The 17,497-nt window shown below is 50.6% G+C and overlaps 1 protein-coding gene across 6 annotated transcripts; it reads left to right on the top strand.

The window, feature by feature from the left end:
• Positions 1–3,843: 3,843 nt before the first annotated feature.
• Positions 3,844–10,313, top strand: FCRLB (Fc receptor like B). 6 transcript variants are annotated; one of them, XM_047840402.1, is made up of 7 exons: positions 3,845–4,097; positions 5,615–5,677; positions 5,995–6,015; positions 6,364–6,618; positions 7,870–8,136; positions 8,677–8,955; positions 9,750–10,313. In XM_047840402.1, the coding sequence occupies exons 2-7, from the start codon at positions 5,647–5,649 to the stop codon at positions 10,169–10,171; spliced, it is 1,275 nt and encodes a 424-aa protein (XP_047696358.1). In that variant the 5' UTR covers positions 3,845–4,097; positions 5,615–5,646; the 3' UTR covers positions 10,172–10,313. The 6 variants fall into 6 exon arrangements, with proteins under 6 accessions (XP_047696359.1, XP_047696358.1, XP_047696354.1 ...); XM_047840398.1 differs by having other exon boundaries at positions 5,507–5,677; XM_047840401.1 differs by having other exon boundaries at positions 5,428–5,677.
• Positions 10,314–17,497: the final 7,184 nt, after the last annotated feature.

The raw sequence follows: 17,497 nt of genomic DNA, 5'->3' as shown, positions 1-17,497 counted from the left end.
AAGTTTACCTCTTACAATGTGGAGTTGCTCCTTCCTTTATCGCTCCTCAAGGAACCATACCACCCTATTAAAGACTGTCCCACGTACCCTCGGTATTGCTGGATTTGGTGAACCTTTGTTTGTTTGTTGACCTTATAGTCATGACTATATATGTTTCATGCATTTTCCCCAGCCTCAATCAAGTCAGACAAACTAGCTCATTTTTTTTTTTTTGCAGTACTGAAGAAACTTCACTTAATCTAACATTTATGTACAGAGTATTGTGCTCTTAGAAAAAAAAAAGAAGCCGCTATATAGGGGGAAAGAATATAAATTTAACATGATCTCTGCTCTCAAAGAAGAATTTACTTGGGGCAGCTGGATGGCTCAGTTGGTTAAGTGACCGACTCTTGATTTGGGCTCCGGTCATAATCTCGCACTCCATGTTGAGCCCCACGTTGGGTTTCTCTCTCTCTCTCTCTCTTTCTCAAAATCAATAAATAAACTTAAAAAAAAAAGAGTTCCCTTGAAGTTTGTAAAGTGTAAGTTGATCACACTATATGTTCCTTTATTCCTTTATACATCTGTGGGGAAACAAACAACAGCCTCTGCACAGGAAACAGTAAACAGAGTGAAAGGGGAACCTCTGAAGTGGGAGAAAATATTTGCAAACCACGTATCTCGTAAGGCATTCACATCCAAAATATATAAGGAACTCATACAACTAAATAGCAAAAAACCAAATAACTTGATTTAAAAATGGGCAAAGGACTTGAATAGACACTTCTCGAAATAAAACCTACAAATGGCCATCAGGTATCTGAAGAGGTGCTCGACATCACCGGTCACCAGAGAAATGCAAATCTAACCCACTAGGAGATATCCCCTCGCACCTGTTAGAATGGCCACTATCAAAAAGACAAGAAGTGGGGTGTCTGTCTGGGTGTTTCAGTTGGTTGAGCGACTGACTCTTGATTTGGGCTCATGATCCCAATGTCGTGGGATCAGTCTGCTGGGCTCTGTGATGAGCATGGAGCCTGCTTAAGATTCTCTCTCGGAGCACCTGAAAGGCTAGTTGGTTGAGCGTCCGACTTAGGCTCAGGTCGTGATCTCACGGTTCGTGGGTTCGAGCCCCATGTCGGGCTCTGTGCTGACAGCTCGAAGCCTGGAGCCCGCTTTGGATTCTGTGTCTCCCTCTCTCTCTGCCCCTCCCCCACTCATGCTCTGTCTCTGTCTCTGTCTCTCAAAACTAAATGGACATTAAAAAAAAAAGAAGTTAAGAGGCGCCTGAGTGGCTCAGTCGGTTGAGTGTCCGACTTCAGCTGAGGTCATGATCTCATGATTCATGGGTTCGAGCTCCATGTGGGGCTCTGTGCTAATGTCACAGAGCCTGCTCGGAATTCTCTCTCTCCCTCCCTCTCTGCCCCTCCCTTCTCTCTCTCTCTCTCTCTCTCTCAAAATAAATGCATGAACATTTTTTAAAAATTAAAAAAAAAAGATTCTCTCTCTTCCCCTCTCTCCTGCTTGTGCCCATGCGCTCACTCTCTTGTTCTCTCTCTCTCTCTCTCTCTCTCTCAAGACAACAACAAAAACGACAAGTAACAAGTATTGATGAGCACGTAGAGGAAAGAGAGCCCTGTGCACTGCTGGTGGGAATGTAAACTGGTGCAGCCACTATGGAAGACAGTGGGGTTCTTCAAAAAAAAAAATTAAAAATTTTTAAATTTTTAAAAATTAAAAAAAATTAAAAATATTCCTTATGAACAGGAACCCCACTTCCGGGTATATGTGTAAAGGAAGTAGAATCCGTATGTCAAAGAGATATCTGCTCTTCTGTGTTCACTGCAGCCCTTCTCACAATAGCCAAAGCATGGAAACAACCTAAACAGTGCTCAACGTGTATCGAAAGATGAACGGATGAAGAAAGTGTGAGATTTATGTGTGTATGTGTACACACTCACACACACTCACACACACACATACACACGCCCACAATGGAATAGTATCCAGCCTTAAAAAAAGTCCTGCCGTCCCCAACAACATGGATGAACTTGGAAGACGTTAGGCTAAGTGAAATAAGCCAGAGACAGAAAGACAAATCGTGTGTGATCTCATTATGTGTGGAATCTGAAGTCGTCAAACTCGTAAAGCAGCGACTAGAATGGTGGCTGTCAGAGGCTAGGAAAGAGAGAGGGAGAGAGAGAGAGAGAGAGAGAGAGAGAGAGAGAATGAGGATGAGGAATCAGTTTGCGAGATCATGGAGGCTGAGAAGTCCCATGACCTGGCATCTGCAAGCTGGAGACGCAGGAAAGTATAATTCAGTCCTAATCCGAAGGCCTGAGAACCAAGAGAGCTGATGATGTAAATCCCAGTCCAAGGGCCAGAGACTAGAAGATTTCCCAGCTCAATCATAGATGCAGGGGGCGGGGGGCAGGGTGGAAATGGTGGTTGGGGTGGCTGGGTGGCTCAGTGAGTTAAGCACCCGACATGATCTCCTGGTTCCTGAGTTCAGCCCCGTGTGGGGCTCTCTGCTGTCAGTGCAGATCCTGCTGGAGATTCTCCCTCTCTGTCTCTGCCCCTCCCCCTGCTCGCACTCTCTCTTTCTCAAAAATAGATAATAAACCGTTTAAAAATGAGAGAAAAATAATACCTAAAACACAATACCATGTATGTAAATCAGTAACGAGATATTTCTCACAGGTAAACATATGCATGAATGGATGCGCGTGGGGAGGAGAGAAGGGTCGTGTGGATAGAGGTAATAATGATCCTTTCTGAAAGGCCCCTTGCGAGGATGAAATGTGTGAGTAATATGGTGTCGGCCGCAGACAGGATGCTCACCCTTCAGTGCTCCCTGAGAGCGGGCTGGTGCCCTTACTGTCAGCAACAGCAGCCTTGTCATCATCATCATTGAAAGCATTTTAGTCATCAGAATTCTTATCAGAAGGTGGCATATCTTGCCCAGAAATTAGGTCATGATAAGCTCCAAAGAATTGCTCAGGTAACAAAATGATAATTGCTACATATCTCCATATAGCAAAGGGGTGAAGAATTGGAAATTCTGCAGGGGAAAGTCTGGCATGGAGAAAAAGATCCAAGTTGGGGAAAATGCAAAAAAAAAAGCCTCCTGTAAAGAAATGTTGGGGGCCCCCAAGTGGCTCAGTCGGTTAAGCATCTGACTCTTGATTTCGGACTCTTGACCTCGGCTCTGGTCACGATCTCATGGTTAGGTTCATGAGTTTGAGCCCTACATCGGGCTCTGCACTGACAGTGAGGAGGCTCCTTGGGATTCTTTCTCTCTCCCTCTCTCTCTGCCCCTCTCCCGCATGCACTGTCTCTCTCTTTCTGTCTCTCAAAATAAATAAATAAATGAACCACAACAAAACCGAAATGTTGCGTGGGAGATTCTTCAAGTCCAATTCTGAGCAGTGTGTGATGGGGACCGTATGGATAGGTCTAGAGATTTTCAGGGAGAAGATACGGCTCATGAATATGTGGGGTGATCAGGTTTCTTGTGGAATCTGGTAAAGAGGCTGAGATCTGTGTTCTGAGTGATAAGAAGCCCCAAGAGAGGCTGCTTGCGGAGAGCAAGGACAGCTGACAGGTGCATTACATCCTGACCACGGGGGCAGTGGCCTGGTGCAGAAGTCAGACCCCTGAGTCAGGATGTGGTGAGGCCCACACTGGCCCTAGAGGAAGAGTCAGGCAGGGTGTTTGGGAGCCTTGTCTAGCCGGGGCACCCCTAAAGCAGGCAGTTTATAATCTCTGTTCCCAGTATCGAATTCTTCTCTCCCTCCCTCACCCCTGAGTCCTTATCAGGTTCCTCCCTCTTTTTCAGACCCATATGACTACCTGTCTTTTATCAAAACCTGCTCTTATACAGGATCTAAAGTGGCCATCAAAACTTAAATGGCCAATCACATTTCCCTAAGAGGCATTTGCATTTTTAACAAAAACTGACACCTTAAGAGAAACTTGAGGGAACTCTCAGCCCGGAGCTGAGGCCGGCTGTCAGCCAGCAAGAGGGGAGAGACTGTGGTTAAGAGGTGACAGCATCTGACAATCCTTTTCCTTCTTGCCAGAGTTCCAGAAGAAGGAGGTGCCCCAGTGCACTACAGGTGAGGACAGGAGACAGTCCAAAGAGACATACAATCAGGTTGGAAACTTCATTAAGTATTTACATGAGAATTCAGGTGCCCATTTGCTCAGGGTATGATCACATAGCTCAGAAAGCTCGAGAAGTAGAGCTGGGAGGTTGGACCTGAGAAGCTTCCGAGGGGCTGATGTGGTGACTTCTCTGCCACAGGTAAGGAGTCCCGGAACAGGGGAATGGTTGGGGGAGGCATGTAGGCACGGTTAGAAGGAAGGAAGGCACAAGTGAGTGGAGACGACATAGGGCGAGATCACTGGGGTGGGTAGTAAAGAATTTTTGCATTTTTGAGGGTTTAAGTTTTCCAGAAGGGAGGAAGAAGGGGAAACACATTGCATTTCTATTCTTTTTTTTTTAAGTTTATTTCTCAAAAATAAATAATAAACCGTTTAAAAATAAGAGAAAAATAATACCTAAAACACAATACCGTTTTGGGCTCATGATATCTGAAAGAGAGAGTGAGAGAGCATGAGTGGGGTAGGGGCAGAGAGAGAGAGAGAGGGAAAGAGAGAATCCCAAGTAACCCCACACTCAGTGCAGAGCCTGACACAGGGCTCGAACTCACAAATCGTGAGATCATAACCTGAGCCAAGATCCAGAGTTGGCTGCTTAACTGATTGAGCCACCTAGGTGCCCCATATTTCTTCTTTTTTAATTAAAAAAAAACATTTTTAATGTGTATTTATTTTTGAGAGAGAGACAGAGTGGGGTGGAGGAGGGACAGAGGGAGAGGGAGACACAGAATCCGAAGCAGGCTCCAGGCTCTGAGCTGTCAGCACAGAGCCCCACACGGGGCTCGAACCCATGAACCGTGAGATCGTGACCTGAGAGGAAGTCGGATGCTTCCCTGACTGAGCCACCCAGGCGCCACCCCCCCCCCCCATTTCTATTCTTAACTGGAACTTTGGAAGACAGCGACATAGAAGGTGGTTGGCGAATCAGACCTTTCCATCCACTCATCTGTGGGCAGCTGTGAGCTCCGGGTGCAGGGAACCCAGTGTCAGCCTCACTAGGCCTCACACCGATGTCTGTCACCAGGGAGCCAGCATTATAAAGGCCCTGGGTAGACCCCGAGGACATGAAGAGGTATTTCCTCAACTGAGGCTTACAGGGCCAGCTGGAAGGTGGGGAGGAGAGAGAATGGGAGGGGGACGTCAACGGGAGCCCGAAGGTGGTAGGGTCGCCTGCCAACGCCTGGGGTTCTCTGTGGCTTCCTCGGGCCGCGGACGACATGGGTTCTGCTCAGCACGCCTTCTCTATAGAGGCTGGCGCTGGCCTGAGATGTGCCGTGGCTGTAGGGCTGGCAGGTGGGACAGCGCCTGGTGCCTGGGACACCGGAGGGCTGCGCTTACCCAGCCCACGTCCCGCTGTCTCCAGTCGGCCATCTTCAGGAATCAGGAATGGGTGAGCGAAGCCGCAATGCCTCCCAGGACTCAGGCGGCAGCACTGGCCACCTTCTCTCCCTCCTCCCCCACCCTACGCCAGGGCACCTGCACCGTTCTGGAGGCAGGTCCGTCATGTGGTCTCTGACAGCCCTTCTGCTCCTGGGTGAGTCCTCAGTGCATCAGCAGGGACCCAAGCACTTTGGCTGTGGGGGAGGGTATGGGCCAAGGTGTGTGTGTGTGTGTGTGTGTGTGTGTGTGTCTGTGTGTGTGTTGGGGAATATTCCTCTATTCCAAACAGCAGTTCATTGTCTATTTCGGGAGGATAAAGAGGAGGGGGCTTTCTCGGGGCTGGGGAAACTAAAAGCAGAAGCAAAACAGGTCTTGAGACCCATGGGGGGTTTCCTACGGTCAAGAGGGCCCTTGCTTTCCTCTCACCTCCAACGTTCTTCTTCTTCTTCTTCTTCAATTCCTGTGTCGCAGTTCCAAGCGGCGGGCAAGCTGGTGAGTCCTCCACATCCCTGAGCCCAATTTTCTACACCCGCCACACCAATCCCCCTAAGGGAGCTCCCCGGGCACTCCCCACTTCCTGGCGGCCGTGGGACAGTGTCGCTTCCCACGCCTCCTCAGTCCCTGTGACTCAGTTTGCCTCCAAGCACCGAGAAACGGCTACAGATCAAGGGACTGGTAGTTTGTAACCCAGCGGGGTGTCTCCACAATCGGACTGGTTTAGTAACGCGGGTTGGGTCCTGGGAGCTGGAGTTTTCTCAGATTTGCCAACCCCAGACCACATTTTGGGCACCTCATCTTGATTCTCTTTTCCACCTTGCCCCCTCCCGCATCCCTCCCCAGCTACTCTGGAGAAGCCCGTATTGTCTCTACACCCGCCCTGGACCACAATCTTCAAGGGGGAGCGGGTGACCCTGCGATGTGATGGGTACCACCCTCCGCTCCTGGAGCTTCGGCCCATCAGCACTCTCTGGTATTCGGGCCACCTGCTTCTGCCCTCTCACAAGAAGAGCATCGAGGTGCAGACACCAGGCGTGTATCGATGCCAGACCCGGGGGGCGCCCGTCAGTGACCCCATCCACCTGTCTGTTTCCAATGGTGAGTGTTTGAACACGAGGGCAGGGACTGCGCACATCTCCTCTGGCCGTACTGGCCCTCCTATGAGAGGGGACACTGGGCCACTCCCATTGGGGCAGGAAATGGGGGCTGTCTGGAGTCTTTGGAGCAGGCAGGGTCCTGCCTGGCACTAAGACGTGAGACACGCAGTAAGGCTTGCCTGGCCCCAAAGGTCCCCGCACCCCTCTGCCGTAGTGGGAGGCAAATAAACATTTGTGTTTGTTTCTGGGACTAGCTCAGAAGGGGAGAGGCTCTGAGGACCTGTAATACTGGACGGGGAGCTTTGGGGGAGGGCTCAGCCAGGGAAAGGGCAGAGCCAAGCCCGGAAAGCGAGAGTCCCGTGCAGGCTGCGTGCAGCTGGGAGAATCACTCCCGGCTGAGCAACGAGGTGCTTCTCTGTGCTTCCCAGCAGCCAAATAATTGTATCTGTGCCTTTGGCTGTTGCGCAGACGAGAAACGAAAGATGACTTGTTGTTAAGGGGGCGGCGGAAGCAGCAGTTGAAGAAAGCGCTTGAAAGCTATTATGGACGTGCCCGTGTGCGCATTGGGGCCAATTCGGAGGCTGACTTCCTGGGGATACGTAAAGGGTTTCCAAAGCAGGATGAGAAAATAGCAATAATCCCTTCTTTAGGGCACCGGATCGGCTATTTTGTAGGGAGTATTATGTCCCCTTAGCTCGACGGGCCACAACTTGTATTCAGAAGTCAAATATCATTACTTAGCATTTACATACATTTCATGTCCACACTCTGTGTTTTGGAAGTTGGTGATACAGACAAAATACTGGCCACGAGAGAAGGTGACTACTGCTTGTGGAACAGAGGAGCATAGGGACTGTGGCTGTTACTCCAGAATTCTTTCTCAACGTAAAACTCCTAAAATGGCATCCAGAACATGTTAGGGCTGCATAAGCATTAGCTGTGATGGTGATGATGGTGACGGTGACCCATAAATACAGGGTAGGGTGGGAGGTACCTAAGACTGTCCTGCCGGGGTTGGGGAAACCTCTAAACCCAGCTCTAGGGGACAAGCAGGTCTCAACTAAAACGCGTGTGTCTGGGGGTGGGGGCGGGGGAGTCTTCTCGCGCGCGGGCTGCTTCGGGAGCAGGGAGGGAGCTGGCGAGGACGAGGAGAGCAACCGTGCGGGGAGGGCGGCGGGGAGGCGGAGAAGAAGGGAGACTCCCAGGGCTGGAGTTCTCTCGGAGTCAGGCCTGTCTGTGGGGACTGTCGTAGACTGGCTGATCCTGCAAGTGCCCTACGCCGCGGTGTTCGAGGGCGAGCCGCTGGTCGTGCGCTGCCGCGGCTGGTACGACAAGGTGGTGTATAAGCTTCACTACTACCACGACGGCAAGGCGGTGCGCTACTTCCACTCCAGCGCCAACTACACGGTGCCACAGGCGCGCGCCAGCGACAGCGGCCGCTACCAGTGCTCGGGCACCATGCGCATCCCGGTGGAGAGCGCGCCCATGTTCTCCGCCAAGGTGGCCGTGACCGTGCAAGGTGGGGGACACCGGGGGCCCGGGAGGGAGGCGAGCGAGTCCCGGGAAATTCGGGGACGGGCACCGGGCGGGCAGGGGGGGCGGGGGTCAGGTAGCTGCCACGCGGCGGATTTCTCCCGCCGGCCACGCACGCTCTCGCCTCTCCTCCCCTGCGCAGTGAAGGCGACACCGAGGCACAGCCTGCGCGGGGGCGGGTGTCACTTCCTTCCAGCACGCTCTGGCTTCTCACTCGGGGTGGGGACTCCAATAGGCGGCGGCTCAGTCCACAGCCCCAGGCAGAAGGCGCAGCCACCCCTCTAGGCCGCGGGACCCCAACTGGAGGTCATCGGGATGTGACAGGAAGCGTCAGGCCGGGTCCTTCCCCCTTGCAAGCTTTCCCCGTCCCTCGAGCCCCCCGCCCCGCCTTTCGGGAGGCTTCCTCCCTCCTCGGCGCGCACCCAGCCTCCTCCCACCCCTTCTCCGCGTCCGCGAGGACCTCGTCCCCTGGGGCCCCTGCGCCGGCCCGCCGTGCACGCTCAGCCCCTGGAACTCCTCTCTGCAGAGCTGTTCCCGGCGCCGGTGCTCAGGGTGGCCGGCCGGGCGGAGGCCCGCGGCGGGGTGGCGGTGCGCTGCGACACCCGCCTGCACCCGCAGAAGCGCGACACGCCGCTGCAGTTCGCCTTCTACAAGTACAGCCGCCCCGTGCGCCGCTTCGACTGGGGCGCCGAGTACACGGTCCCCGAGCCCGAGGTCGAGGAGCTCGAATCGTACTGGTGCGAGGCCGCCACCGCCACGCGGAGCGTCCGGAAACGCAGCCCTTGGCTGCAGCTCCCCGGGCGCGGTGAGTGACCGCACCCCCGGGGACGCCCCCCGACCCCGGGCGCGCAGCCCCGCCGCCGCCTCCGCGCCCCGAGTCTCCCTCGAGCCACCCCACCCCTCCAGCTCGCCGTTCTCGCCCGCCCTCCCTCCTCTCCACCTCACCCCTCCTCTTCACTGCTCCCCTCTCTTCCGCATTTCCCACCCCAGTCCCCCCCCCGCCCCCCCCCGCCCTCCTCACCCTTCCCCCTCCTCTCCTCCCCATCTCTACCCCGTCTTCCTCACTCCTCCCCTCCCTTCTCTCCACCCTACCCGCTGCGTCCTCCCCACCCCTCCTCACTACCCCTCCTATCTCTTCTTCTCCACCTCACCCCCTCTGCCCTCCTTACTCCTCCCCTCCCTCCCTCCTCTGCACCTCCTTCCCCTTTTCACTACTCCCCCTCTCTTCTGTTCTCTGCGCAGCATCTCCTTCCTCCCTCCTCTCCACCCCGTCCCCATCCCTGCCCTCCGCATCCCCCCTCTCCTCCCCATCCCTCCCCTCCTCCCTGTCCCCTCCCCCGCACCCCCTCCCCTTTCCAGCCCTCCCCTCCCTCCCTCCTCTTCACCCCATCCTCTCCACCCTCCTCACTGCTACCCTCCCTTCGTCCTCTCCGCTCCATCCACGATGCCTTCCTCAACGCCCCCCCCTCCTCCCTTCCCTCCACCCCACGCCGTCCCTCCTTACCCCCCTCCGGCCCGCGTACCCCGCGTGCCCACGCGAGCGCCCAGGCCGCGGGAGGGTGAGAGCAGCCGCGCGGTTCTCGCGTGTTGCGTTCGCAGGTGCCGCCCCGGACTCGGCGTCCACCACCGCCCCAGTCCCACAGGCCGCAGCCTTGGCGCCCGGCAACCAGCCGCTTTCCTTCAGAAAGCCCCCTGTGTCCCGATCGGCCGCTCCGGTCACCTCCGTCCCGAACATCACCTCTCCGGGGCTGCGGTTCCCCGCGGGCAGAGCCCCCACTGCTGGGCCCCCGGCCTGCGCCCCGCCGCCGACGCCCTGGGAGCCATCGGCCGCCGCAGCCCTGAAACCCGACGTGGACCTTCTGCTGCGGGAAATGCAGCTGCTCAAAGGCCTCCTGAGCCGGCTGGTGCTGGAACTGAAGGAGCCGCAGGCCTTCCCAGAGCACGGGGACCCCCCCGGGCCCCCCACTTCCCACTTGGCTGTGCGCCCGGCAACGCAGGCCACCGCTGTCGTGGAGAGCTGAGGGAGCCGGGGCGCCACTGTCCCCTCCCCGGGCTCCTGCACCTGCAGCCCCTCCCGCTTGTCACCCGCAGAGACCTCGGGAAGCCACCTCTGCTTGCCTGCGGTCCTTTGGCGGTGGTTTCCAAGAAGCGCCATAAAGTGTGGTGGCTGACCATTTCCGGGTCGCGCAGCATGTTTGAGCCGTTCTCATCACACTCCAGTCCTCTGAGCTCGTCCTTCCCCTCTCAAGACCTCCCTCCTGTTACTCTCTACCCCGGAGATGATGTTTGGAAGTGAATTAGGTCACACTTAGCTTTTCTTTAAAAAAAAAAAAGTCTTATTTTTTGAGAGACATAGACATAGAGTACAAGTTGGGGAGGGGCAGGGAGAGAAGGAGACACAGAATCGGAAGCAGCCTCCAGGCTCTGAGTTGTCAGCACAGAGCCCGACGCGGGGCTTGAACTCACAGACAGAGATCATGACCTGAGCCGAAGTCTGACGCTGCACCGACTGAGCCACCCAGGTGCCCCACCCTCAGCTTAGCACAAGCAATATTATTTTGGTACTTAAGGTCATTGAGGTAATGAGCCCTTTGGAACCTTCTAGGGTCAAGTTGTAATTATTCATAATGAATTTTTAAGGTTGATTTTTAAAAAGGCTTTCAGTCCCATTTCTGACGAGTGTATACCCCAAAGTCCCAGAACCTATTTAGTTTTAATGTTTACTTATTTTTGAGAGACAGAGAGCTAGAACATGGGGAAGGGAAGAACAGAGGAAGTGGCAGACACAGAATCCAAAGCAGGCTCCAGGCTCTGAGCTGTCAGCACAGCGCAGAGGCGGGGCTCGAACTCACCAACCATGAGATCATGACTTGGGCGGAAGTCAGATGCTTAACTGAGTGAGCCACCCAGGTGCTCCAATTCTATTTGGTTTTACAGGGAATGGTACTTGTGTGGCCCTCATTCCAGGCTATAAGGGTCAGAGTTCTATGAGACTCACCCAGATGCTCCCCCTGCCCCAGTATAGCTGGACAGACTGATGGACTTTGGTAGCAGCAGGCAGGCCATGCTCGCTTTAGCCATAACTTAAACAAGTGATACTATTTACCATCCAGATGGTAAATCTACCATCCAGAAATTTCTTTGGAGGAAGTTTAAGACAAATCCTTAAAAATGCAGAATTTTAGTTTTTAGCATTTTTTTTTTTAACTCCCCTAAGAGCCGCTCCAACCCTAACACATCTAGACACACATGACCAGATCCAGATCCCGCCCTGCACGGTGATTTTATGTTACTTGAAGGAAGAAAGCAAGAGACCATATGATCATCTCAGGGATATGTTCACTATAAGTCTTATTTCCTGAGTCCTTCACCTGCCTGCTAGAGTCATTTGTTCTCTGCAGGGCTGATGTGACTTCTTCCCAGAAGGTCATTGAGTTCATACCTCACAACATTTAAGGGGCACCGACAAAGGTTAAGGACCGGTAACAACTCTACCCTCCCATCTCTTACTTCTACTTGACCTTGCCACAACCCAATTTCTCCTTTCTTTTTGAGTGATTAACCAACATGCTTCCTCATATTCCTCTTAGTATTATTCTTCGCCGTATTATTACAAAGTCACCGAAATTATACAGGGAGAGAGGCAGGCAGGCTCACGCGTAAGTTCCAATGCAATGTGGTAAGTGCTCTCTGAAACACAATGGAAATCCAGAGAAGGAAGCTGAATCTTTAAGAAGAGTGAGAATGCAAGTGGAGATGGGAAAAAGAGTGAGAGTGGGTGTGTAGGCTGGGCAAGGAAAGGCATGGAGATTTGAAAGGCCCGAGTGTGTCTGTAGAACTGCAAACCATTGAGAGTGGTTGGAGAATTGTGTGTGTTTCCGTGCGGGGAGGTGAATTTTAGGGGCAAGGTGGCAGGAGACGAACATAAAGAAGTAAAAGGGCACCAGAACGTGAAAGTCTTGTTAAGAAGTCCTCCAGCCTGTTGGACATTGGGGATGCGTCTTTGGAAACATTCTTTACTGAAAGCATCCATGAGCCTTAGTGGTGGAGATGCCAATTTAAAATTAGAAGTGAAGAAACACTCAAACTGATCTCAGTGGACATTTGCTTATTTCTGAGAAGATATGTCCAGGCCCCTAAATCCGGTACTGGGTTGTGGTGTACAAGAGTCTTGGGGCTCGAACTTCCAGCTTTCTAAAATAGGCTATCTCTTCTCAGAACTCTCCTCCCCAGCACGACTTCCCCTTAAACCCACTTGCCGGACAAGGCTCCTCCTCCTCCTCCTGAGTTTTGTTCCCCTGAAGTTTCTGCCATCTCTGAATTAGATAGGAAGTGACCAATATTAGTGCCAAGAAGCTTAGTAATCAACGGATCTCAAGTCAGAACCCCCCCCCCCCCCGAAACAAAACAAAACAAACAACCAACTGGTCATTTTTCAAGGCGGGGCGGGGGGGGGGGGGGGAGTGAAATAGCCTCTCACAGGAGAGCCAGAATGGCAGAATCTCCTTCACTCATGAAGGTAGCAGCCTTAATACCCTTCTTCCTGTCCTGTTTGCACTAGAAATGTGGGGCTGGGGAGGAAAAAGATTTAAGGGGGAGAATGGAAGTCACTCGTGACTTCTCTCTCTGAGTGTGGTGTGTGTGTGTCACGGGGCAGGAGGGATTGACACGTATACCCTCCAGACCACTGTTTGAACCCCCCAGCTTTCATAGATCATCCCCCGCAGCACCTTAATGATTTCCAGGAAGGCCTACACTATGAAAAGAGAAGGAAATATCAGACAGGCAACTTATTGTCCATGCCCCTTAGGCTAAAAAAAAAAAAAAAGTCCCCATCCAGCTTCTCTTTGAGATTCCAACATGCATTTAGGGAAACAGAAGGCTGGCTAGCCCGGCCGCGCACAAGGAGAGCTCAGAGCTCATTCCCAAGCAGCAGGGACAGCAGCAAAATACTGGAGAAGCCCGGGGAGGAAGCCGCTTCTCTCTGGTTCTCAGATCAGTTTGGAGCCTCCGGGCTCAGACCCTAAACCTGCAGGGGTCCATTCCAGATTCCAGACAAGGAAATCAAATGTCTGCAGGCAGAGAGCAGAGAGCAGAGAGGATCCTGTTGCATTCGGATCTCAGCCTTACTCACTTACTCTGTCCTGCCTGAGTCTGAGTTTCTGAGCCGGACTTAACTCCCTGGAAAGAGGGAACTCTGGGTTCTACATTTAGGACTCTTTCCCTCAGAGGTTGAAGCACATCCTCTGGGTTAAAGTCCAAACGCCCTCCCTATGGAGCCCATTCACCCTGTAGAGCAGTCACACTGACCACTTGCTCTGTCCCCAACATGCCAGCACCTTTCCCATGTCTGTGCCTTGGCACGTACCCTCGCCTCAACCCCGATGGGGGGCCGCACAGGCCTTCAGAGCCCAAGCTTCCTCATCTGCAAATAGAGTAACCTTACACGGGGGAGACAGACAAGTAAATAGATTCTTTCCTTACTGGAAGTTTTAAGACAGAAGATGTTAAGGTGCTTAGAAGCACACAGGAGGGACGCTAAGCCCAGAGTGGAGGTTCACACATCATTTCCTGGAGAAATGACATCTGCCCGTGCCTACTGACGGAGTATTAGATTATTTCTAAACGTTTGCTGTTTTACATTATGCAACAGTGAATATCCTTACCCCTACATCTTTATGCATGTATTTGTTTTTTTGCCTTTGTGTTAAAAAAGATTTTTTTTTCTTAATGTATATTTATTTTTGAGAGAGAGGAAGAACACAATCAGGGGAGGGCCAGAGACAGAGGGAGGCAGAGGATCCGAAGCGAGGTGGTGCTAAGACAGATAGCCCGACGCAGGGCTTGAACTCCCGAACCAAGAGATCATGGCCTGAGCCAAAGTCAGACACTTAACCAGACTGAGCCAGCCAGGTGCCCCTTTATGCGTGTATTTGACTTAATCTGTGGGATAAACTCTTAGAAGTAGAATTGCTGGGTTGAAGGAGATAGGTCTTTTGTATTTTAATAGATATTGTCAAGTTATCCTTCAAAGAGATTGTAGCCATTTGAACTTAACCCTAGTTATGCATAAGAGAGTTTGTCTCCCCAACCCTAGTCAAGAGAGCACATCATCATACTTTTATGTCTTAATTGGACCCAGAGAACCTCTTGACTCTTTATCCACTCTAGAATGTTCCCAATTGGATCCTGAACCACTGGATCTAGAATGTTCCCAGTTGTATCCTGAACCATTGGATCCTGCACCATACATCTTGTGTCATGTCGCAGCCTACCAGTGGAGTCCCCCTGAGTCAATGTCCCCTATTTGTAATGCTACCCCATCCCGTCTTCTGAATTACTTGCTGGCTGGTCCACGGTTAAAGGAAAATGCACCCCGGACTGTACTTATTAAGTGCAGACTTTCTGCCAAGTAGAGCTCTTAATCCCAACATATACTACAGTTATCCCATATTGGTTTAGTTTATTCCCCAGTCACAACACCTGCAAAGATAATTGGTTTCAATGCTTGACATCCTCCTCATCGTAAGAAGCTTCCTATAATCGTATGTCCCTGATTCAGCTCACATCTAAGGCAGAAGAATAGGTGAAATACACTCTTGTCTTTTTCAGTTCAGAGGAGCCAGTCTCATTACAGTGATGTGGGAGATAACCATGCTCCTATCTCTTTAAGTAAATATGCCCCTAATGTAGCATGTTGTAATAGCCAGGCTAATTAGCTTTGGACCTAGAGGTGGCAGACTACAGAGGTTAAGAGCCCTGGCTCAGGAGTTCAGACTTGGGTTCAAATGTAATTTTTATTACTTACCAGCTGTGTGTAGTCTTGGGCAAGATACTTTGTTTCTGAAGTTCTGTTTCCTCACCTGTAAAGCAAAACAGTAATAGTATCTGCCTTACAGAATTGCTAGAAGTATTAAAAGAGATTATGCAAGTAACATAATACATAGGAAGCAGTAAATTGTTATTATGACTGTAATTCAGTGAATCCAAAAGGACATTGATTGCAGGATGCACCAGTAAAGAGAATACTAACGAAGGAAATCGTGGCCAAGTAACCACACGTTGTCTCTGAAGTTTAATTAGAAATTTTAAGTATCATGAATCCCTCTTATACACGCACAAAAAAAGGAAAATATAAGGGAAATAAATTGGGCAAGGTATTCCTAAAACGTTTGCATTTTCAGAATCGGACTTTTCTTTCTTTTAAGTTTTTATTTTAATTCCAGTGTGGTTCACATGCACAGAGTGTGACTTTTCTAAATCACTTTTTGAGTTAGATTTATCAACGTCCATATTTTCCCACTCTGACAACTTTCCTATGAAGAGCATTAGTAATTCTTTAAAAAGAAGCCTGGGGGCCTCTGGGTGACTCAGTTGAGCTTGTGACTCTACTTCAGCCGAGGTCATGATCTCACAGTCCCGGTGCCTGCATTGTGTTGTGCCCTTGTAAGGGTTAAACTGTAGTGTAGGGCTAACGGGTAGCTTGAAAAATAACAGCTTTGTTCTGACACTGAAGGTCAAGAGATAACAGCCTTGCTTTACTCTTGTAAATTACGCTCCGTACTCTTGTAAATCAGGCTTTACCAATGAAGGAAACAAAAGCTCAAAGAAAAGAGCATCAGAGGCAAGGTCAAGGAGATCCACTGGTTGCAACTTGGCCGAAGAAAGTCTAAAATAATCACCTCATTCGGCAACTGTTTCTAACTCATCTGGGAACTGTTTCTCTGTTCTGTTCCCAGGTAATGATAAAACGATGTGGTCGGCTTTAAAAACTCTGTGCCCCGGCTGTTAGGGGCCTCACTCTTATCAAGAGTGTTGGTCCCGATCGGTCGGCCTTGCCTCTCGTTGTAATAAACTTTGTTGTGACTGTCACTGGTGCCCGTAGCATTCTGTTTCAGGAGTCGTGTGGATGCAACACCCTGACAGCACAGAGACTGCTTGGGATTCTCTGTCTCCCTTTCTCTCTACCCCTCCCCCGTTCTCTCTCTCTCTCTCTCTCTCTCTCTCTCTCCTCTCTCTCTCTCTCTCTCTCTCAAAATAAATAATTAAACTTAAAAAGAAGAAGAAGAACCCTGAAAAAGAGTAACAGTCAGCAATTACTAGGAAGAGCTTACTTTTGACTTCTGCTTCAGGAATGTTGCTAAACATGTCTGATTAAGCACGCACTTCACCTCTCCCCACAACCTACAATTGGTTCACTGTTGTCTCTGGAAATTTCTTCCAAGCTGCTCATACTCATTCTGTAAATTCTGATGCTGGCCCTTTAATGTTCACATTTATGGAAGTAATGAAAACTGACGAGTTAGCAATGATACGATGCATCACGACTTCACAGATGTTAAAATGGAGTTTTAAATTGTTTTTAGTTTTTAATATTTTTTAAGATTGTATTTTATTTTCATAAAAACAGTTTTTATCTTTAAGTATCTTTACACCCAATGTGGGGCTTGAACTCACAATTCCGAGATCGAGAGTCACATGCCCCACTGACTGAACCAGCCAGGCACCCCTAAAATGTAGTTTCAAAAAAAAAACGTCTTGGGGCGCTTGGGTGGCTGGCTCAGTTGGTGGAGCATCCGACTTTGGCTCAGGTCATGATCTCACACCCTGTGAGTTCGAGCCCCACGTCAGGCTCTGTGCTGACAGCTCGGAGCCTGCAGCCTGCTTCGGATTCTGTGTCTCCCTCTCTCTCTGCCGCTAACCCATTCGCATTCTGTCTCTGTCTCTCTCAAAAATAAATAAACATTAAAAAAATTTTTCTTAATGTCTTAAAATTAATAAAATACAAAATGCACCCTGAAAGGAAATGTAGGAAAGCAAATTTCAAAACGCCTTAGAAAATAAGCCACATATGACCCTACATGTAGCCAGAAACTAAATGTGGACATCTTTTTGAGCTGTATTGCAGGACTTCAAGAAGCGGAATGGAATTTAAAGACTGTTTGGTTCAACCAAGACTTTTCCTTTCTATATTTCTGCCACTGGGCCATGTATGCAGCCAAGCTTGGCCCGATCCTTACGCCAGTCCTTTTTGCGAAGATGTGTCCTTGTTTCCTCCCAAGGACAGCCTACTCTACCATCGGACAGTTCTGGCATTTAGAAAGTTCTTCCTTATAGATAAGGGGCAAAATGGTTTTGTTATAACTTTTAGTCACTGTACCTCCTAGGGGTACACAGAACTAATTCCTGATCCTCTCGTTAGCTTTTCAAATACTTTAAAGACACTGGTTAGGTCATGTTTAGGTTTTATTAAAGAGAGCCTTTTTGGGGCGGGGCAAAAAGAGAGAGAGAGAGAGACACTCTATTTCTTGTTTGTTTTTTTTCAGTGTTTTCAACTGTCCCTAATT

The sequence above is a fragment of the Prionailurus viverrinus genome, chromosome F1, assembly GCF_022837055.1.
Source record: "Prionailurus viverrinus isolate Anna chromosome F1, UM_Priviv_1.0, whole genome shotgun sequence".
Lineage (NCBI taxonomy): Eukaryota > Metazoa > Chordata > Mammalia > Carnivora > Felidae > Prionailurus > Prionailurus viverrinus.
This window is presented reverse-complemented; position numbering and strand designations above follow the sequence as displayed.